This window comes from Lissotriton helveticus, chromosome 10 (genome assembly GCF_964261635.1).
Source record: "Lissotriton helveticus chromosome 10, aLisHel1.1, whole genome shotgun sequence".
NCBI classification, from domain to species: Eukaryota; Metazoa; Chordata; class Amphibia; order Caudata; family Salamandridae; genus Lissotriton; species Lissotriton helveticus.
The window spans coordinates 1,159,139,854-1,159,163,861 of NC_136071.1; the positions used below are offsets into that span (position 1 = coordinate 1,159,139,854).

Consider the following 24,008-nt stretch of genomic DNA (forward strand, 5'->3'; position numbering starts at 1 on the left):
TAAAAATATGTAAATTGCTCAAAAGCAGACGTCTCTTGTGCACACAAAATTAAATTTCACTTGTACTGAGCGACGATTCCTCAGTTGTTCGTTACTAGAGGGGCACGAGCGGGAATACGGAACTCGTCGAGCGGGAATACGGAACTCGTCGAGCGGGCTTACCTCTTGGCGCTCGTCGACAGCTTGGCCGCCGTCTTGCTGGAGATTTTTGCTTCCTTTTTCTTGGGTTGCACCTGTTCCCGCTCCACCTCCCGTTCCTGCTCGCGTTCCGGCTCCGGCTGGACGCCGTCCCGCTGGTCACCATCTGAGCTACCGCCGCTGGTGCTGGGGCTGTCGTCCACTCGCTGCCCTTCAGTGGACATCCTGGGCTGAGTGGCTGCACGGTGGAGGGAAGAAGAGAGCCGGGTGTTATTAGGATAGAAGCAATTACTGTAATCAGGATGCAAAAAACGACTTTATCTTACAGTGTAGCGGACTAGATATAATTCTTAAGCCTAATATTGAGGGTTCTCACCCTAGAATCAGGGTACATGCTGCATACGACCAAGCAATCCAGGCTAAAATGTTTAATAATGTAATATTAAGTCCCTCAATTTAAACAAGGCAACCAAAACAGACATGTCTCAATAATTTCAAAGAACCACAGACACGTTTCTACCTGTTTGTGGCCACTCAGTGTAAATTGCAACGTTTCAGTACAACTCAATATGAAGAAGGCAACACCATACAATAGAGGTGTGAACATGGGGTTAACAATCGCACCACTGTATGCACTAGAAAATTGGCAGCCCGTGGGATAAGTGACATTAAACTCAGCCCTTTCAGTACTTTAGTGATAAATTCTGACCCACGATCAAGGCAACCATTTGCATGTTCAACATCTCCCGCCTGCATTACTTGTGTTCAGGGAGCCAGCTTTAGGGTAAATATGTCATTCAAACCACTAAAATATGTAGCTTTGGGTAAAAATAGAGAAAAATACCAAATGAATTGGTAGGGCCTTCACAAGATGAGGCAGGAGGCTAAATTAGACTGTCCATCCAAACAATCTTAAATATGCACACTGTTTAGCATCTGCTAAAGTTGGAATTATGTATAATGACAAACTAGGGAGGTTGAAATGGAGTGAAAGTCCCGCTGCTTTCACAGACCATCACAGTGCATTACATTTCCACCAAAAATGTATGTGCCATAACAGGGGTTTTACTCGTTTGCACCAAAATAGACAAATGTTGAGCAAAACTGTTGCTGGTGAGTTAGCGCATCATGACTCGTGAACTGACGTCAGCCCACCACTGCTGGACAACTAGCAATAAGATAAAGTGACTGCCGGAAGAAATGGTTATCAGGCACCCCCCCCCCCTCAACACCATTGCATTGCACTGCACTTTTTGAAAGAACCTTTCTGCTGCGTTACTATTGCTAAACGAATACAGAAATGCCAAGGGAATTATAAAAACAAGCATTGGCAAAGGCAATAGGTCTCGCCTTTGTAACCTATCGGTTTTGGCAATGTGTTTTAGCCACGATGCACAGCATCCTTAATGCAGTGCAGCGTGGCTGCCCTTAAAAAAAATGCTGTTTTTTTTTAAAGTGACGCAGCCACGCACGTCATTTAGTAGGCACGCACCATCCAAGCGCACAGCTCCAAAATGACAAAGGAGCTTTGTTTTTTCGTTACCAATCTGTGTTGGATCCGTAAGTGAATAGAAAAGAAAATGTGCAAAAGTTTTTTATTTCTCTTAAAGCAAGCAGGATAAAGGAAGTACTGGGGGACCAAAGGAACACAGGGGAGGATAGGGCGAACACGGGCAACACGGAGCGGGTGTGTGGGACGGGGAGCAACGCTAGGGGTGGGGGAAACCAACACGAAGGGAGAGGATGGAGGGAAGGCACAATGGGGAAAAAGAAGGAGGGCGTCATTGGGGAAGCAACACAGATGGAGCAGAGAGGCAATGGTGTGAAGCACATGGAGGGGGTTGCGTAAAGAAACTTGGGCGACAGACAGCAACACCTGGGCAGGACGACAGACGTACACAAGAGAGAAGCTCGAAAAGGCATGCACTCTCATGGAGTGCTTAAACAAAAGAAACAAGCATTTACAATGCAACGGTTTCGCCTTTGACAAAGTTAGAGCTATTGGCATTGTAAATGACAAATTGTTTATTTATGTGTTGGTTTTTAAAACAGATAAATAAATGGCTTTGCCATTTACAATGTCAATAGCTCCAACTTTGTCAAATGTGAAACCGTTGCATAGGTTTTGGCTTGGCATTTGTTTTTAAGATATGTAGTAGAGCAGCGTGGTTGCTGTGCAGCATGTTGAAAAGTTATAATAAACAAGAATGGCCACATTCCTAGAGGAGCAAAAGAGATCAACCGACGGAGAAGGGAGAGCAGGTCGGAGAAGGGAGAGCAGGTCAGAGAAGAGACGGTGAGGGGGGGGGGGGGGACACAGAAAGGCAGGTACGGGACAGTGAGAGAGCAAGTGCGACAGTCAGCCAAACAGAAAGAGAGGCAACGGGATAGATGTAGAGAAAGGAGATTCTCGCAGTCACGTGGAGTGAGAAAGAGATAGATAGTCAAGAGGTAAAGAAGAAGCAAGGGGGATAAAGAAAGACACACAGAGAAAGTAGAATGGAGGAGAAAAAGAAAGCACCACCGAGATAGAGCACCATACATCCGTGAGGTGAAAGAGAGTGGGAAGAACTGAGAGAGACAAAGAAAGTGCAGCAACAGAGGTACAGAAAAAAAAGAGACCAAGAGAGTGCCACTGAGATAGAGGTAACAGGTAAATCCAACCTAGAAATCTCTCCCGAATGTAATCCTGTCAGCAAGATGTAATTTAGAGTGGAAATAGTGAGGTGCCACTACCCCGAAAATTGATGGAGGTGGTCGGTAAGGGGATTTCTATGAGAAATATTTTCTTCATTAAGAAACAGAAATAATATGCACGTGTAAGTTTTGTATTTTATATTTGTTATGCAGAACTTGTTCCACATGTGAATCTGAGACGTATACAGGCTCGCTGGAACAAGCCAGAGAGGTGTGAACCCACAGGACGAAAAGTATTTTTTCCCCTCTGTAATTTTGTGTGAATTGAGCCATGAGTAATGAGACCACCAGTTATGGCGACCCCCATCTCAACGAACCCCCCCCCACCCCACCCGAGAGCCACCGCAGTTTTTACCTTGGATCGGTAGCATCTTCATTCACCCACTCGGGTGGGGGTGAGATGAAAAAGTGAGAAGTACTGCAACTAAAGTTCTTCCTGGCAATCACTGTGCTGTATTTGTAAAATGAAATAAAGAGCGCAAGGAAACGCAGGGAAGCTGCTCGGCTATTACAGGCCGTAACTCAAAGGCGCTGAGCGCTTCTCAGCCTCGTTTTTCACGAGCCATAATTCATTCTCCCCCGCCATCATAATGAAGGGGGAAAAGTGTTTATTTTTGTGTCCGATGCTTTCTGGCCATGAATCAGTGTCATATTAATGTGCAACAGACTAGGGTGGAAGTGCGCTTTTATGGTCATGAGCTGCGAATGGCGGCATTACCTCTAAGTGCCGGCCGTGGCAGAGGTCACCCTCCGATCCGGGGGCACGAGGACGGAAATGACATTATTTGCTGATACCCCACCCCCCAATCCCAGCCTAGATTATGTGGTAAAGCTGGATTTGCCGATAAACAACATTCAACAGACCTAGCACATCTGAGCTGGCATTCCCAGCGCAAGGAGAGACATTGTTGTATTGCAATCGTTTTTTTTTGTCAGAAGACAGCAATGCAGCACTTCGGCACACTTCCAACATTTCCCTACAACGCACTGCCTGTGAGATCTAAACGAATAATTTTCGACTGCTCGTCAGTGCTCGTCAGCACATGCCAGGGTGCTACATCTTACTGAGCCCGACCTACAACCGCGGCCAGCACTTTCTGTTCCCCCAACAGTCGACGTCGGCACTCACCCACTGCAGCAGCAGAAACCACGCGGGGCTCATTCTGTCTTCGAAAGAGGGCTGGCCGGATTGAGTTCATTAATGGATTTCTGCTTTAAACTTTGAAAAATGTATAAATGGTGGTAATAATGGCTTCGTTGATTTGCATACACATCAAAACAAGTCAGGTCCCGGGCCGGCCAGCCAATCACAGCGCGGCCTGGGGAATGACATCACGGGGGTGTCCCGGGCCGGCAGCCAATGACAGCGCGGCCCGGGACAAAGGGGCGGGACTTAAAAAAGTCCCAGAAACGCCCCGAATCGCGTTTTCACCAGAAAGCGTGATTGACAGCCTCTGTCTCCCAATGGCTAGCCTCCATTTATGGAGCTAGCCAATGAGAGACAGAGGCTGAACCAAAGTCGATATGTAGGATCATGAGGTTTCGCCGTGGGCGGAGCAACTGCTACGCAGTTGCAACGCCCAGGTCGAAACCTAAAAAGCAGTGCTTGAAAAGCAAGCAGAGGAATCTGCAATGTCAGCCAATCAAAGAGATGGTAAAGAGGCAATGCTCCGTGGGAGAGACAACACACGATTGGCAGGCTGGGACAAGTAAGAAGAATGCAATTGAGAGTGACAGGAAAACCAACCAATGGTAAGGCTTTAAGCCCCTCTGTGTTATTGGTAAGCCACAATATGCCTTCCCAAGAGACAGCGCAAGCTCTCACTAGTAAGCTCAATCTACTCATGCATGGGTGGGAAGGAACAACAGCCTGGCATGGCATTGGTTAACCGTGCCAAACCTAACCCAAAGCAGGAAAGAAGGGATATATATAACCCCAAAATAACAGCATTTTACATCAATGCCACAGAAAAATTGTAAGCTGCGTGTAAGATAGATAGACAAGTTGTTTTAAAAAATATATATTTCCATAAACATTGGGGGGAAAAATGACCCCCCCCCCCCCCCCCCCCCAACTCATGGGTGCTGTGCACTTTTCTCGTATATTTCCAGAGCTCGAGCCCTGTTGGGCCAGAAGAATACAAGCTGCAGCATGTGGCCGCAGTCAGCAACCCCATTGGTTGGAAGCCCCATCAACATCATAACTAACCACACCCCCACCCACAAAGGGTAACTGGGAGGGAGTGGGCTCAGTGGGCACTTGTTTGCTTTCTTCCATCCAGCACCACCATGTAATTATGAGATAAAGCTGGCAGGGGGAGGGGTAACTTAACTTTGGACCGAGTTAAGGGAACGCTAGCGCCGAGCTATAAGATTTAGTGCTTGGAAAGCCTCTCCAGCAGGGACCCACTGCAGCCCTCGGAGCTCACCGGCGCACCAATTAAAGAAATGAAGAAATTCGGGTTTGTTCAGCACAAAAGGCCCGTAGGGGGAAGGAACGTTTTACGGGGAAGGAACGTTTTACAGGACGGGGAAATACAAAAGCAAACAAAGTACGTAAATAAGCAGAAATGCAAAACCACTGGGAATGCATGAAAATATTAAAAGACACTGCTGGTGAAACAACTGACGAAAAATATGCCCAACAAGTACAGGTGTTTGGACTTGGAATAGCAGCTGGAGAGCATCAGAGAGCACTCTCTGGAAACAGGAAAGAAAGGACAGAAGAAAAAATTTAAAAGGAAGGCCATAAGAAAATGAAATCAGAGCACAGGTGTCACCGAATGTTTACCTTAAAAAAGAGGTGCTCGAAGAATTGAACCTTTCGCAGCAATGGGACGAAAAGGGGAGCTTACAGTTCAGAGTTTCAGTGAGCTGAGTGGCAGCTTCTAATGTGCTTCTTTCTGACCCTAGGCTTCTATTAATTCATCAGCGAATGCACCATTTCATCTGTGGGTCTGGCAAGAGTTAGCTTTAGTCTACGCCAGTGCTAATGTTATACCAGAATACAGAATGGGGCTTTCAATGTTGATTTGGGCAAATATACACTTTGCGTTGAGTTTTAGCTAAAAATGCTGCTATCAACACAACTCAGCCTTCCTGACACACATGCTGCCCGAAGGTGTTGGTGTGCAATCACTACAGCAGCAACCACATCTACATCTAGACCAGAGACCACAGCAGTAACAGCAGCTGTCATAACAGGAGCACCCACGGGTGTAGCAAAGAATGCGACCACACCTACCACCATGGCAGGGAAAAAACAACAACGGTCAGCGGAGCAGGGAAACAGCTCCAACCATTGCCGTGACCTCAACACCAGCCACAGCACTGGCCACAGCGTCCGCCACGGTGGAGAGACCGTAGTTAGAGCGGCGGCCACCAAAGCAGGGACGGCAGCAGTGGCCACAGCGGACGCCATGGTGGAGAGACCATAGCTAGAGCGGCGGCCACCAAAGCAGGGACAGCAGCAGTGGCCACAGCGGACACCATGATGGAGAGACCGTAGCTAGAGCGGCAGCCACCAAAGCAGGGATGGCAGCAGTGGCCACAGCGGATGCCATGATGGAGAGACCGTAGCTAGAGCGGTGGCCACCAAAGCAGGGACGGCAGCAGTGGCCACAGCGGACGCCATGGTGGAGAGACCATAGCTAGAGCGGCGGCCACCAAAGCAGGGACAGCAGCAGTGGCCACAGCGGACACCATGATGGAGAGACCGTAGCTAGAGCGGCAGCCACCAAAGCAGGGATGGCAGCAGTGGCCACAGCGGATGCCATGATGGAGAGACCGTAGCTAGAGCGGTGGCCACCAAAGCAGGGACGGCAGCAGTGGCCACAGCGGACGCCATGGTGGAGAGACCATAGCTAGAGCGGCGGCCACCAAAGCAGGGACAGCAGCAGTGGCCACAGCGGACACCATGATGGAGAGACCGTAGCTAGAGCGGCAGCCACCAAAGCAGGGATGGCAGCAGTGGCCACAGCGGACACCATGATGGAGAGACCGTAGCTAGAGCGGCAGCCACCAAAGCAGGGATGGCAGCAGTGGCCACAGCGTCCGCCACGGTGGAGAGACCGTAGCTAGAGCGGCGGCCACAAAAGCAGGGACGGCAGCAGTGGCCACAGCGTCCGCCACGGTGGAGAGACCGTAGCTAGAGCGGCGGCCACCAAAGCAGGGACGGCAGCAGTGGCCACAGCGGACGCCATGGTGGAGAGACCATAGCTAGAGCGGCGGCCACCAAAGCAGGGACAGCAGCAGTGGCCACAGCGTCCGCCACGGTGGAGAGACCGTAGCTAGAGCGGCGGCCACCAAAGCAGGGACGGCAGCAGTGGCCACAGCGTCCGCCACGGTGGAGAGACCGTAGCTAGAGCGGCGGCCACCAAAGCAGGGACGGCAGCAGTGGCCACAGCGGACGCCACGGTGGAGAGACCGTAGCTAGAGCGGCGGCCACCAAAGCAGGGACAGCAGCAGTGGCCACAGCGTCCGCCACGGTGGAGAGACCGTAGCTAGAGCGGCGGCCACCAAAGCAGGGACGGCAGCAGTGGCCACAGCGTTCGCCACGGTGGAGAGACCGTAGCTAGAGCGGCGGCCACCAAAGCAGGGACAGCAGCAGTGGCCACAGTGGACGCCATGATGGAGAGACCATAGCTACAGCAGCAGTCACCAAAGCAGGGACGGCAGCAGTGGCCACAGCGTTCGCCACGGTGGAGAGACCGTGGCTAGAGCTGCGGCCACCAAAGCAGGGACAGCAGCAGTGGCCACAGCGGATGCCATGATGGAGAGACCGTAGCTAGAGCTGCGGCCACCAAAGCAGGGACAGCAGCAGTGGCCACAGCGGACGCCATGATGGAGAGACCGTAGCTAGAGCTGCGGCCACCAAAGCAGGGACGGCAGCAGTGGCCACAGTGGACGCCACGGTGGAGAGACCGTAGCTAGAGCGGCGGCCACCAAAGCAGGGACGGCAGCAGTGGCCACAGCGGACGCCACGGTGGAGAGACCGTAGCTAGAGCGGCGGCCACCAAAGCAGGGACGGCAGCAGTGGCCACAGCGGTCGCCATTATGGAGAGACCGTAGCTAGAGCTGCGGCCACCAAAGCAGTGGCCACAGCGGACGCCATGATGGAGAGACCGTAGCTAGAGCTGCGGCCACCAAAGCAGGGACGGCAGCAGTGGCCACAGCGGACGCCATGGTGGAGAGACCGCAGCTAGAGCGGCGGCCACCAAAGCAGGGACGGCAGCAGTGGCCACAGCGGTCGCCATTATGGAGAGACCGTAGCTAGAGCTGCGGCCACCAAAGCAGGGACAGCAGCAGTGGCCACAGCGGACGCCACGGTGGAGAGACCGTAGCTAGAGCGGCGGCCACCAAAGCAGGGACAGCAGCAGTGGCCACAGCGGACGCCATGATGGAGAGACCGTAGCAAGAGCTGCGGCCACCAAAGCAGGGACAGCAGCAGTGGCCACAGCGGACGCCACGGTGGAGAGACCGTAGCTAGAGCGGCGGCCACCAAAGCAGGGACGGCAGCAGTGGCCACAGCGGTCGCCATTATGGAGAGACCGTAGCTAGAGCTGCGGCCACCAAAGCAGGGACAGCAGCAGTGGCCACAGCGGACGCCACGGTGGAGAGACCGTAGCTAGAGCGGCGGCCACCAAAGCAGGGACAGCAGCAGTGGCCACAGCGTTTGCCACGGTGGAGAGACCGTAGCTAGAGCGGCGGCCACCAAAGCAGGGACAGCAGCAGTGGTCACAGCGGACGCCAGGGTGGAGAGACCGTAGCTAGAGCGGCGGCCACCAAAGCAGGGACGGCAGCAGTGGCCACAGCGGTCGCCATTATGGAGAGACCGTAGCTAGAGCTGCGGCCACCAAAGCAGGGACGGCAGCAGTGGCCACAGCGGACGCCATGGTGGAGAGACCGTAGCTAGAGCGGCGGCCACCAAAGCAGGGACGGCAGCAGTGGCCACAGCGTCCGCCACGGTGGAGAGACCGTAGCTAGAGCTGCGGCCACCAAAGCAGGGGCGGCAGCAGTGGCCACAGCGTCCGCCATGATGGAGAGACCGTAGCTAGAGCGGCGGCCACCAAAGCAGGGACGGCAGCAGTGGCCACAGCGAACGCCATGATGGAGAGACCGTAGCTAGAGCAGCGGCCACCAAAGCAGGGATGGCAGCAGTGGCAACAGCGGACGCCATGGTGGAGAGACCGTAGCTAGAGCGGCGGCCACCAAAGCAAGGAAGGCAGCAGTGGCCACAGTTGCAATCACATCAGGGACATGAGCCACAAAAGCAGGAAACACAGTGCAGACAACTGCAGGGGGCGCAGCAACCATGATAGCTGGTAGAACAGACACAATCACAGCAGCAACAACAGCCGCAAGCACAGCAGAGACACAGCTGTAATGAAAGCTTGAGGCATAGCTGTCACCTCTGCAGAGACCAGAACACTGAACAACACCGCTCGGACTACATCATCGCCAAGAGCTGCAACCACAGCAGCTGCAATAGCAACAACCACAGCTTATACAGAAGACCAGCAATAACGCCTGTAAACACAGCAACCACCACCGAGATAACATCAGCCAGCGACTACAGATGAAATCACAAGGAAAAAGAAAAAGGCAACATATGGAAAAGCTTTAATCATGCGTAACCTCTGGGCTGCAGTGTGTTTTTTCTTTACTGTGCAGGCAGCAACCATTGGAACCAAGCCCAAACTCCTAGAGAGGAACATGTACAACCGCAGACCAGAGGTACAGATTTAGTCTTACAACATAGCAAGCAGGAACCCCATGTCTGAAAATACTTTTTACCCTTATAGCACCTTACACAGCTGAAACTAGCAAGCACTGGCAAAACCATTAGGTCTGGCTTTATTTACTGAGCAAACAAATGCCAACAGAGACGTGCACAAATATGCAAAGGCTATTTTGAGCCTCGTCTCCGTGCATACTGTGTCAGGTCCCTTTATAACTCACAAAACTTGAGGAACCAAGTGAAATGTTTTGAAGCAACATGAACAAATGGACTTTGAGGCATGCCTGGGTTGAAGGTAGCCACACCTACTAGCTTGCCTATGCTTGTTATGTACTTAAAGCGAACATATCTATCACGTAACAAAATGTAGGAATTCAGTTAATCTTAAACAATTTATAAATCTCAAGGGGGTGGGAGCACACTACCTCATATCCCATTAGAGTTCACCCATTTGCATTATGGTAAATGCAGTTCACAATTAGCGCTTATTTGAATATATCACCAAATTTGGTGCAGGTAGTGTTGTTGATATCAAGACAGGTGTTTCTGGATTTTATGCTTCATCAGTAGAGATCAAAAACAAGTTCTATCAGGGATTTCTGAGAATGCTGTCACGGTCCTCTCAGATTTCAGTAGCTCTCACAGGCACATCTCCAAAAGCTTGTCAGCTCTCTGGCTCAAGGGAGCCTTTTTAAACAGAAGGGGGATGGGAGCACACTGCCTCACAGCCAATGTGTCTACAGATGAACAGCAGTACCTGCATCAACTTTGGTGAAAGACTACTAATATTCAAGTAAGCACTAACAAAAGAACAAAGGGATGAAAAGAAAAAAAGGAAGGAAACAAAGCCAGGAAATAAAATGAAACAATGGAAGGAAGAATTTGCAGACAGGAATATAAAAAGAAGAATTGGTGGGAAAAGGGGGATGAGGAAGGACAGGAGGAAGTTAAGAAGTAAGGGAGGAACAATAAAAAAATGAAAAAACATGAAACTGAAGATGGAAAGAAGAATTTATAGAATGAAAGAAGGAATGAAATGAGAATGGAAAGCAGTAAAGTATGAATAAAGAAAAGTAGGACATTTAAATTGTCCCAAAAAAAAAAAGAAGGAAACCAGAATAAAAGTAAAAAAAAGATGCAAAAAGGGAAAGAAAAGATGCAAAAAAGGATAAACTAGGTGGAAGAAGCCAATACGGTTAAATGTGCAATTTGTGGCTACATGGCTTTAGATTCATTTTGTAAAATGCTAGATTTTGGCTCAGAGGGAGGGGTCGGGATCGCTCACTTTCCTTTGTCGTTTGGCTGCACATTGCTTAGAGGGGGGCGGGGGGGGGGGGGGGGGCTTCTCCCTTGCCCATCACATGATATGTGGATAATCTGGTGTTATGAGCAGGGAATCCAGACCTCCCAGACTTAACAGCACAGAAAGTCTCGCTTTCCCAATAACCTGTCTTAAAAATGTCATTAAATTGTCTCGGTTTTCAGAGAGTGACGACTAACTGAGGGGGCACGTTTTTATGCGCAAAAAATAACTTAACTCAGGTGATAATGTGATGAAAGGTTGCCTTTAGTCGCAGCTCCCTTAGTGACGCGTTGCCATGTGTTTCCTTAGTGTTGATCCGTGCTGACAAGTAAATAATATGTATTCCGGACTTTCTGCAAATCTGCCGTCTAGCTCATCTGTTTTTAAAACGTCAGCTCTGGTTTTTGGTGGTCAGACTTTGGTGAAATTAACATGAGGTATAGAGCGCTGGCACCAGGGGCCTGACGCAGAATGTGATGAGGGGCCCCTGATTCTCACAAAACTCACTATTATTAACTGGCCTTGGGCGTAAATGAACACCCCTAAAGGTTAGACCCCCCCCTACCAAGCAGGGGCCTGCGTTACACCCCTGGAAGGAGGTAATGCTACTGGTCTCGTTACGTGCAATTTACTCACTATACATTCATTTACACGGATGGGGACAATCAGCTTTATTGCCTTCAGGGATTCATTAGTGAGAAACCGCTTCTTCCATGGCAGTGCTTAATTTGAGCAGATGGTTTCCGGTGCTCGCCACCAGCACTTAATTGTCAGCACCGGCAGTTGTGACAGTCTGCCACAAGGTGGCGCTGTCAGGCTAATTTAGAGATGACAACAATGACCACTAATTATTAATTCAATGTACATTAAAAATTACTATTACCTAAAGCCCAAGCCATTCTTATAGCTCTGGCGGGCTGGAATAGTTTGAATTGTCACCCTTGTAGGAGTGTGATGGTTAGTAGTTGTGTTGTTACTACCATTGGCAGCGCTGGCAGGGGCGATGTGTGGTGCAAGCTGCAGTGGCCTCCTGGCGAGAGCCCTGGCACTTTTTTTTTTTTTTTTTTACAAATTAAGCACGGTCATGGTTTCCGCTCAGACAGGACAGGGCCTTAGATTTCTCCACCCTCACGATTAGAGAGAGTGGTTGGGCCAGTGCAGCTGAAAACGAGCCGAGCCTTATTGTGGCTTCTGCTTGGCGCTCTGACTTGAAAAGGGGGTAGTGTGACAGGGTATGAGGTGGGTTTATACAAGAAAATTATACAGCAACTGTGGAAGTGCTCAGAGAGGGAAGAGCACTTCGACAGACTTGCTGAGGTTGCTTTGATTTGCTAGTTCGTGCAACTGCCTTCACTGACGTGTTAAGCCGCTCTTGCAAAACGTTCTCTGTTTTTAGAAAGACTTCTTGTGTCAGCTTTATTTAACGTGCAAACTGTGCACACATTTAACCAGAATGTTGACTTGCCTTCCCAGAAACTAGACACAAAGCACTGTGCTTTGATGGTAAAAGAGGAGAGAGATATCCATTCAGTGGCTGAATCCCACAGTATGTAATCAGGAAACTGGAGCTGAATCCCGGCTTCACCATTTCACCAAACTGTGTGATTCTTGGCAATTACTTTACTTCACTGTCCCACCGTCACCGTCTCTTTTTGTATATGCCCTAAAGACTATAATGTTGCTCTCTTTATAATGTTGTTCTCTCTATAAACAACAACATAGGCCATATATGGAGGGCATATAAAAACTGAGCTGCCCCTTACTGCACTAATGCTATCTTTGTCATGGTATGAGGGAAGCATTTCATGAAGGTTTCCACGTTCAGGGTTAGAAACTATCATTTTTACTAGCTGACACTCAATCCAGTGATATCATCGAATATACTAGATTGAAATACTTCCACGCGTCAAAAGAATAGAATTTTTTTTTTAAAAATGGAAGAGTTTATCATATGTGCACATGGCATTTGATGTATGCTTTACATGCCAAATATTTTGTTTGCTATTAACTCAGGCACTTGCACTTGGACCCAAGCCAGGCCATTGAATCTGCAGACTCTGTTTATTTGCTGGCTTCCCGCCTGTCTGCAGAGAGTGTGGGTGCCTGGGCAAAGAAGCTGTAGAGCTTACGGATTCTATTGCAGCACAATTGCCAGGGTAAAAATAAATTTGCAACCTGGGAATACCAATAAAAATATAAAAAAAAAAAAAAAGAAAGGAACAAATATATGAAAAATGACTATTAGAGCACATGCATGTTATTATGCGTCTATGGTGGTCCATCAAATGCATATATAAAGAGTACACGTGACGAGTGGGTTTCTTAACAGGACATGTAGATTTCTGGAGCATTTTGTCCCTTGGACAAGTAAATTTTTCAAAAAAAGTACACACCCCGGAAAATTATATACATAAAAAATGTGATGGTACAGTTTTTCAGTGGCGGATCCTCTGCTAAGGTGAAGGAGCATCGTCCCACTATTTGAGCAGCACAAAAAGTACAAGAAAATGGTAAAAACTAGACGTTATCGAGGCTGAGCTCACCAGAGCAGAGTGATGAGTGGTTTGCACTCCCTAAGTGCGCATGACTCTTTGACCGGATCTTGCAGGCCGGCCAAACAGGCATGCGCACTTAGCATGCTCTCCACCTGGTTGTGTTGCACAGCCCGATGGAGAACATGCCCAGGCTCCCAGGCACTGCCTGAGAGGCCCAACAGGCCGCTCAGACCAATCACAACGCTGCTCATGCAATGTTGTGATTGGCTGGGAAAAGTCTGCTTCCGGTGCTGCCAGTGTAGACAAAGAGGACGGAGGAGAAGCGTGCGGCAGCTGCGGCATAGGGAAGGTACGTTTGTAAATTTTTTTTATCCACCCCCCCTCCCCCGCCTCACCACCCCTGTTCCCGAGGCAGCCGCCACTGCAGTTGTTACGGTTTATTTATTCTGACACAAATAGGCTTCTTCTAAATATCTCAATGAGGGTTAACCAGCCTGTAAAAGGGCTGAAAAAACAGGGGAGCAGAACTCTTTAAAGGGGCTGCGGCACAGAAGAAGCTGAAGATCATTTATAAGCGGGGAGGCTCCTGTAACTCAGGACATATTTCTACACATGGATTTAGAACCCACAGGCCTCCTCCTACTGGCCCAGGGCCTGCTCTTCATCCTCCTAGTATGCCTTGTAGCCCTCCTCCTCAGGGTGGCTTTAACACGGGTGGCGCCCTGTGCAACAATGTTTAACCCCTCCCCCCCCCCCTCCAATGACCACCTCTACCGCGGATTCCCTCACCACCACCACCCTTCAACAGTTCCCCTCAAGTCTCCACAACCACTGTCTCTCACATCGATTTAGTTTTATAGCACCACTCATACCAATGTGAGGTGTCAGAGCGCTTTGCATCACACACACATTGCACAGAGACAATCATATGTGTGTAATTGGTGTATAGGAAATGTTACATCGGACAGGACTCCAAGTTGTAGTGTAGGAGTGACATGTTAGCGATACTGGTAGGCAATATAGTTTAAGAGACCTCATTTTGGAAAAGGACAAATTCAGAATTTAAAACATAACATAATTTTTTAGGGGCTCTCTTTAATAATAAGAATTGTTTCCTACCCAAATGAACCATTTTGGCAAGATTAGGATAATGAAAGATTGCGCAAAAAACATATATCTCTTACATATACCTTGCCGTTTGCATGTAGCTCTTTGATGACAACGAATAGCTCAATGTTCTATATTAGGATTTTGACTTATAAAAAACAAGTAACAAAAGGAGCTCTCTTACAGAAGCAGTAATCCGATTACATATTTACATTATATGCACTTTGTTGTCTGCATGGTACACGTTCTTAGGGCAGGCATTTTAACCCTTGTGCTACCTTAGGATGAATCACAACTTCCATAAGACAAACATCCGGTCTCTTTCCAGGAAGACGATTAATCACAGGAGTTATCTTGACATTTTAACTGATGCCTGAAAAAAATTGCAGGAGGCCAGGAACGCGGCAACAGGTGCCCCCACCTCAAGTCAGCCCCGGTGCGGTGGCACCGATCGCACCGCCCTAGAGCCGGCCCTGCTCCTTCTAGTCTTCCTGCCTCACGTCCTGGCCTACGTGTGGTGTTGAGCTGGCTCGCCTCGTGGTCCCCTGGGTCCTAGCCTTTCAGGCCTTCTTGGTCCAGCTCCTTTTAGGGATCTCAGCTCTAGACCTTGAGACATTTTCATCCTCCAGGGTCCTCTCCTGTTGGTGGTCTTCCTGTTCTTGCTCCTCCCAGCCCCCAGGACCTGGTCCCCCAGCCCTTTGATCTTGGTTTTAGTTATCTGTCTTGGGCTGATCCCCCTATTCCCGATTCCTCCGCTTCTGCTGATGTTCTGGCCCTGGTATGACTGGTCTTCTTCCTCTGTTTTTTGTCTTGCTGGGCCCTTATCCATCTAGTCTTCTTGTTCCCTCTGGACCTAGTTTGCCAGATCTTGGTCCTGCTGGCTGTACTCCCCTGGTCCTTGTCCTCACAATCCCTTTAATTCCTCTGGTCCTGGTTTTCAAGGTCTGACTCCACGAGTCCATGTCACTCCTCTGGATCTCTGCCTGTTTCTTGGTCCTGCTGGCCAGTGTCCTACCCCTGGACCTAGCAGACCTGGTCATGTTCCGGTCTCTCCTGGTCCTACTCCGGATGCCAGACCTCCCAGTGCTGGTCCCCATGACCCCTGTCCTCCTGGTACAGTTCCTGCTGGCACTGGTCCGCCTGGCCCTTGCCCTCCCAGCCTTACTTGTCCTGGTTCCCTGTTCCTTCTCCTCTTGGTCCTCCAGGCCTTGGCACACTAGTTCTTATCTTCTTGGCATCTTGTTCTTCTTGGTTTTGATGCTCCTTGTCCTTGCCCTCTTCGTCCTAGTCATCCTGTTGGTCCAGGTTCTACAGGCGCCGTCACCCAGGTACCACCTCCAAGCCATTCATTCTGGGTTTTGTTTTTTTCAGTTATTTATGGTGGACAGAAACTGGACAACGAAACACCTGGGCCAAGACACCTGCTGCACAGAGCTCTGTGCATTAAAACAAATTTTAGGGCATATTAGTGATATGTTAACTCTGGTGGTTTATGCATTTGCTGCAGAGATATGTGCAGGGCCGGACTGGGAACCAAAACCGGCCCCGGCAAAGTGCTCGGCTGCCACCCCCCCCCCCCCCCCCCCCCCCCCCGGGGGGTTGTGGGTGATGCCGAGCTCTTTACCGGGCCGGTTTTCGGCCGATTTTGTTACAGGGCCGATTTTGCGCTGCAAAAACGGCCCTGTAACAAACACGGCCCCCAGGGGCCTCAAATCAGCCCCCCACCCATGCGGTGCACTGGGGGATTGCCCGGTGCCCGCAACGGCCAGTCCGGCCCTGGATATGTGTGCCATCTCTGATCACAGGTTTGCAGACTCAAAAGTTAGTATGGAGAGTTAATATGCCTGCTTAGCATGTGTGGGTTGCAAATGTCTTTTTGTGTAGGATAACTTAAAGGATTAATGACCATGTTGCAGACAAAATTGTAATACAAGCAGATCACACATTACGATCCTGGTAATATAGCGATGTGTGTAATGTAGCCTCTACAAACATCTCCTTGGTAACTTGCAGGTTTGAACCAATACATCTTTTTGCTCAAACTTGTATTTTTCTGAGGTGTTATAAGGTTCCTACGAATTTAGTAAGACTGTGTATTAGGTCAACACAATTTTACAATATAGAAACTAACTCTATTCATGTCATCAGTAAATGTTGGTTCAGCTAGCTCACAGTATCGCATCTGAACCCCTAAACCTCCAGAGATGTAGATGCTGTTGGTAACCTTGAACATGACCACTTTGATTCACAAGGAATTCGTGGAAACATATCTAACCCTTTCGTTCATTACTTTTGCATGCCCAGGGTTTTATTAAAAAAAAAGAAGCAATGGGTGGGTTTGTTTTCCCTTATGTTGTTGTTCAGGCCTGGAGCATGTAATAGTGATGTGCCGGGTTGCAACCCGATGATTGCAGAGCACAGTGGCTCATTTATTCTCTTTGTGGATTAAATCAATAAAGACATCTAAACCAAAAAAAAGAAAAGAAACACTAATATATTTTCAAATGCTGATTGAAAAGATCTTATCCTTGTAAGTAAAACATGAACTGCGATTGTTAGACAGATGAAATGCATCATTGTTATAAGCATTATTAGAATGATGAAAAACACAACCAATTCAACCATTTTAATTGTTCCTAATGCTGCTCCTATCTACTAATTATACTCCTACTCTAACAAAAGCATGATGGAATTATCAATCTGCCACAACCGGTTGGAATGATCTAACCCCATACATGTCTTAGTAAGCTGGCTTCAGTGCATTAATGAATGCACGCCGTCTGAGTGCGCAAGCATGCACAGATCTCTGCTTGCGCCGCTATCTTCCTTCTTAGGATGAACGTCCGGGCCTGCGGGGCTGAATCTCATTCACAGCTCTATGCAGCTTCCACGACCCTCATGGGTGAGTTGCTGTGCTTTATAAATGTCTGATTGATTGATGATAACTCCAGTGCAAAGTGCCTCTCACCAACTACAACACAGGCACAGTTTAAATAATAAAACACCAGTCTTATCACATTCTCTCAGAGACAGAGAATAACAACTTTACCTAGTCTGGAGGGAAAGAGTCCTCTCCTACGATGACATAATAAAGCAAGGACATCATGTTCTAATATATCTATCTCCTGAACTGACAGTGCAGACTACAGAAAGTCTACTAAAAATAAAAGTGTTCGCAACATTTTCTCTTGTTAGTGAAAAATATGTTAAAAAACACCATCTTATGAAGATGCTAAGTTAAATAGGAAAACTAAAATGGAGACTAAATACAATCCCTATAACAGAGGCTGATGAATGGTTATGGTTTCCGTTGGGTAGTACGAAATGCCTATTAAGTGTTGATTTGTAGGTTGTATAAATGGCTATTACGAGTGCACTAACACATAGATCGATATAGAACATTATCACAGATGAATACAGAGACCTACATAAGTAGCTCAGGAAAGTCTAAATAAAAAATAAAAAAAACACTAAGATCCCACGTGATCTCTTGACAACTTGTAAGCTGGCATGTGAGCGTTTCTAGTTCTATAATGGGCCCCACAAATAAAGCCTCCCATTTATTTATTTTCATACATAAATTGAGGCACAAAACAAACTGTGCCTACATTTCTCGATTTATTTACAAAAAGGACTTTATTCATTTGAGTGTCGCTCCACACTCCATCATGTGTTCCCAGCGACCACAGAGATAAAAAAAAGTTATAATTTCCTACCAAAGCTTAAACAGCTGCATATGTGCGAGTGCTAAAGTTTTTAGATTTGTGCATTTTACTACAGCTCAGCCTTTGGCACTAAAATCCTACAGGCATCAACGCGCAGTGTCCTTTTATTGTGAGTGTAGACCGAAAAATAATGGTAACAAGAGGAGACAAAAATAAACATGTAGGCAGGGTGGACTCGACGGCTATACTGCCACGTGGTCTCTCTGACCACTCCCCTATTACTAATAACATCCTCCTGGACAAGAGGCGGCTGCCGTTTCGATGGCGCCTCTCCACTTGGCACCTGCAACACGACGACTACCAGTCTCACATGAGGGAGGCCATAGCCCACTATTGGGAGGATAATGAGGGATCGGGGGCAGATGACGTTACCCTCTGGGAGGCTCTGAAGCCCACACTCCGAGGAGTGGATATAGCCTGGTGTGCGGCAGCCCGCAGGACGCGTAGGGAGGGACTAGAGAAGGCGGCGGATCGGGTCCGCGACTTAGAAGAGCGGTGCACGGCGACTGGGGATGACGAAGACGTGAGACGTCTGCTACAGGCGCAGCAGGACTCTGCGTCTCTACATCTTGAGGAGTCACGCCAGATGTGGCTTGCTACGCAGAGCAGGATTTATCAATGGGGGGGTAAGTCCAGCACGATGCTGTATAGGCTCTGCCAAGGCACCTTCCAGGCGCAGACACTGCGGGCTCTTAGAAACGAGGCCAGAGATCCTTTGTTAGCTCCTGGGGAGATTACAAACAGCTTTGCGCGCTACTATGCAGCACAGTATGTCCCCAGGGAATCTCTCCCGGAAGACACTATCGATAAATTTCTCGCAGACCTCCCGCCACGGGCAATATCGGAGGAGGAGCGAGATCGCCTCGAGCTTCCATTGTCAGCAGAAGAATTAGGAAAGGCCCTTGGGGAATTGAATGCAGGGAAGGCCCCCGGACCCAATGGGTTCCTGTGCGTGTTCTTTAGGAAATACCAACTCCAGCTGGGGGCGCATTATAAGAAGGCGCTGGATGCGGCCAGGGAGTGTGGCCGCTTACCGGCGGATTGGAGGCATGCCGAAATAGTGGTCTTTTGTAAACCAGAGAGGCACCCCGAACGCCACGAATCATATAGACCCATATCGCTTCTCAACGTTGAGGCGAAGATATTGGCTAAGGCCCTTGCCAATCGCCTCCTTCCGTACATCACTAAATTGGTCCATCCAGACCAGGCAGGATTTATGCCGCATAGAGCGACGAGGCGCAACATCAGGTGTGCTCAGGTGGCAATGGAGATGATGCGGGCCACAGGAACCCAGGCGGCACTTCTACTGGCTGACATTGATAGAGCCTTTGATTCGTTGAGTTGGGTTTACCTACATGCAATCCTGCCTCACCTAAATCTTGGACCCCAGTTTTTATCGTACATACAGCTGCTATACACCGACTTGACAGCCTCGGTGAGAGTGGCTGGGGCCGTGTCTGGCGCCTTTCCCATCAGACGGGGCACCCGACAGGGGTGTCCCCTCTCGCCGTACCTGTTCGCCCTTGCCATGGAGCCATTGGCAGCGTGGGTGCGCATAGACGCGCAGATGAGGGGCTTTGAATGGGAGGCCGGGCCATCGGACAGGATCGCGCTCTACACCGATGACGTGCTTTTCTTCCTCACGGACCTGAATAGGTCAGGACCGAGGGTCCTGGAAATTATGCGGGTATTTGGGGAGGTATCGAGGCTCAATCTGAATGTGCGGAAGTCCACACTGTGGTGGGGGGGGAGGGGCAATGCGGAGCCGGGTGCCTGGGCGTCGGCCTTGCAGGGGGCCACGGGGGGTCTTAAATACCTTGGGGTGTTCCTGACGAATATACCTGGAGTCTCGTGGGAGCGCAATGTCATTCCTGTCTGGGACCGAAAACAGTGACATGAAAACGTGGTCCCGTATGCCCCTGAACCTCTATGGCCGCTCGGCCATTTTCAAGATGGTGGCCCTCCCACGCTTACTCTATCAATTACAGAATTACCCCTACCCTATATCACCGCAGTGGTTTCGCCAGGTCAATTCGGCACTAGGCCAGTACCTCTGGGCCGGGGGTGCGGTGAGAGTGGCGCTCCGTACTTGTTTACTCTCCACATATTGCGGCTGCTTGGCATCTTCGGATGTCCTGTCCTATTATCAGGCGTCCCACTTGTTGGTATTGAATGAGTGGAGGTATGGGGATCGGGGAGAACCAGCCTACGATCTGGAGAGATATCTGATGGAGCCAGACACCCTATATACCTTATTGTACTCGGCGGGAGAAAGAAAGAGGCTCCCGGTGGTCACACAGGTGGTCTTCCAGATCTGGCGATGGGCGCTTCACCGTATGGGATGGTGGAACAGACTGACCGCGGAGACTCCATTGTGGCAGAACGGTCGTTTACCGGCTCTGGCGTCCTTACAGGGGGTTCCGCGGCTGGGACGCAATAGGGATTTCGGCGTTGGGCCATGTAATGAAAGGCACGACCCTAAAATCATTCCAAGAGCTCAGGGACGAATATAGTATGCCCAGACCCAGTTCTTTAAATACTTGCAGTTCCGACATGCCATCTCCCCCGCACTGGAGGGACTAGACTCTTTACCTGAATTCAGCCCTCTGGAAGTTAAGGTATTCGTGGGTGAATTGGAGAATAAGAATATATCCCGCATCTACCAATCACTGGTTACACATTGTTCCTCCTCCCTTGATAAGCTGCGGACTACATGGGAGGGTGATGTGGGGGAATTAGAAGAAGAGGATTGGAGGGAGGCCCTTGCTGCCCCCAGGGGCGCGGCCGTAGCCTTACGATTACGATTCATCCAATTTAAATATCTACATAGAGCTTACTGTACTAGAGAGAGGCTGTGGCGAGCGGGTTTGATTGCATCCCCTGAATGTCTGAGATGTGGTCGGGAGGTGGGCACCTTCCTACATACGGTATGGTCCTGTGGAGCACTGGAGAGATTCTGGACAGGTGTTTGGGACTGTTTGGCTGAAGTATTGGGTTGGGAGCTCCCCCGTACACCGCAGCTGGGCCTTCTTCACATCATGGAACAAGTCGGTGGCAACCTTTATAAACGACACTTACTGCTCCTTGGCCTTACCGTGGCCAAGAGGGATGTTGACCGCGCCTGGAAGGACCCTAGGGCCCCCCCGGTGGGAGTGTGGAAAAAGGGTTTAGATTACTGTATGGGGCTGGAGCGTCCAGTGTTTGAAGCCCGGGGTTGCCCCAGGAAACACTACAAAATATGGAAGAGATGGGCGGGGTACAGGGGACTGTGGCTGGAGCCGCCAGCACAGCGTGATGTAGATGCAGGACTGGTGCTGGGAGAACCTGGGTGGAGGAGAGTATGCATTACCTGTTACATAACTATTTTCTTTCTTGGACCTATGAGGACATCGTGCAAGGGACTAGGGTGGGATCCGGGTGGGGGTAGATAACAAGGGGCAGGGGGATGGGAGAGTTGTAGTGATTATGCTTCTTTGAACGAATGTATTGATTGCAACTCTGTGCATTTTGATTATATGCTCACAGCCCCTCCGGTGTTAAGAGTACTGTGGTTTACTTGCAATCTCTCTCAAGAAAACAATAAAATTTTGTTCTGGAAAAAAAAAAAACAACATGTAGAAATCCGGACGACTTAACCCCCAAAATTACTTGAGTTAACCCCTTCCATGCTCATGACGGAACGGTTCCGTCATGAGCGTCGGTTGAGCTGTGCTCATGACGGAACCGTTCCGTCATGGTTCCATAAGCTCAATGGAACGTTCAGCGCAGCGCGAAAATTCGCGCCGCACTGAAGCGGTTAAAAGCCAGGTACAACACTTGCTTAACTAGCACAATTCAAAGCCCTAATAAAGCACTGCACAACAAAACTCTAAATGAAGCAACTGGCTGGAGGGGAAAGAAAAGAGACTCTGCAGCGTGCAGAGACCTGCAGATGGTCTGGGAGGCAATCTTTAACTGACCCCTTTTATGCTTCCTACAGCCCGGTCACCTCTAAACCCCTCCCCTCAGGGCCGTCTTTAGCATGGGCTAGCTGGGCCTAAGCCCAGGGCGCCGACCTCCAGAGGGGCGTAGGAGCTCCCTGCAGCAGTCTCCCGCTGACCTGGGTCCAAAGAAATGTGTGTTTAAACTCTAAAGCCTCTTGGTACATGTGTCTGCTGTTCTTTCCAGGGAGCTCCATAATTGTGCCCCTTCACTTTGACAACAGAGACACAGAAATCTCCACATACAAATCAGCACCAAGTAGATGAAGCTACTGACTTGTTGCTGGAAGAATTTCCGTGGCTGTGACGTCCCTGGATACTGCGTTTTCGATCAGGACTACTACATTGTGATTCTGTTGATCGTGCCTGATGGGGCCCTTTCTTCTAGGAATATTGTGATAGATGTGTAATACTACTTAGATTGAAACTTGCATCATTCACTTTACGCAGTCTTCATTCTTGAAGCACATTCTCGGGGTTCCGGTGATATTTTGTGTGGAACCATCTGGTAGTCCAAGTTGGACGCCTATATATTTTCGCTCTAAATTATTGGGAGCATTATTTATGCAGCTCTTACATGGACTTAAGTTGTGACAATTTCTTTGAGGTCTGAAAACTAGACCTAGTGCCATTATCTGTGATTCCATATTAGAGGACACCTAATCACCGTTGACATATCTTTATGGACGATCTCATAACTTTTCGAGTTGCACGTGTTGTATAGCTTCCGTTACTCATGGAGACATCAGGAATGAGTTCAATATTGCCCTGAAGAAGTCCCACACTGGGACGAAACGCGTCGGCTGTACTGTTTTCCCTACCAGGTAATGGAATAAAAGAGATCAAAATTGAGGAGCCTTGCTTTCGTTATCTTTTGGATTTGGACTTGTATTTGTTCTATTTTGAATTGTGCTTTGTGGTGTGGTGCACCCGTGCTTTTGTTTGAATTGTTGAGTTCCTGCAGGAACAAGCACTGTGACAGTGGGTGCTATTCGGTGTGCACACGTACCCCTATAGAGACGGAAGTGGTTTTATTATTGGAGTAATTGTAGGTTAGGTGCGGACGTTAAGAAGGTTCCACTGTCCATCCGGGTTTTGTTAGCCTACTGAAGAGCCTAATGCATTACCTGCCACCAGGGCCCGAGTCGGGGGATACACGCGGGTGGATGGCATCCTCCCACTTTTTTCAGAGGGTGAACGCCGTCCACCCTGCCAAGAATTTGGGCCACTATGAATAATGTGCTGAACTCGTCCTGGTGTAATTTCCAAACACTGGGACACGTGGTCTGCTTTCCATCTGTAAAAAGCAACAATGTGCAGGCGGAACGGGGCTTTCTTATTTAAGACTCCTGCTGGGCCCATAACAAGGGTCATGTTTAAGGGGTCAAAAGGCCACCTATTGTTCCAGTCTCTTGACTGGGTGCAGTCAGGAGCCTCACAGCTGATGCAAATCAAGCAGAGGGGAAACAAAGGCTCACACCTTGTTAGCACTTCACACATTCTTAAGAGAGGCAGTTTTTCACTTTGTTCAGCTCCCGTTTAGGAGATATGCATGCACTGTAAGAATATCACGTGTTGGTCTTTCCCTGAATTTACACAAAGCAAATTGCATGTATATAGAGCTTACTTCCCCTGAGGTGGCGTTGAAATAATTTAAGTACCGCTATTTTTTCTTGTATAGCCCTACTCATTCCAATGCAGGGTGTCAGAGCGCTTTACATCAACACGTGCATATTACATGTACAATAAATTATATACGTTTGTAAAGAATGTACAGGATGCGTTACATAAAACTGGGGCATTGCATGGTGTAGAAGTCACATA

At 49.1% G+C, this 24,008-nt stretch overlaps 1 protein-coding gene across 1 annotated transcript in view; it reads right to left on the bottom strand.

Annotated features, from left to right (window-relative positions):
* Window positions 1-24,008, bottom strand: part of LOC144784891 (ubiquitin-conjugating enzyme E2 E2) — a 738,431-nt gene that overhangs the window by 602,401 nt on the left and 112,022 nt on the right. The window contains exon 2 of the mRNA XM_078663985.1: window positions 163-376. Within this exon, the coding sequence (XP_078520111.1) occupies window positions 163-362 (200 nt within the window). The 5' untranslated portion in view covers window positions 363-376. The remainder of the gene's footprint in view (window positions 1-162; window positions 377-24,008) is intronic.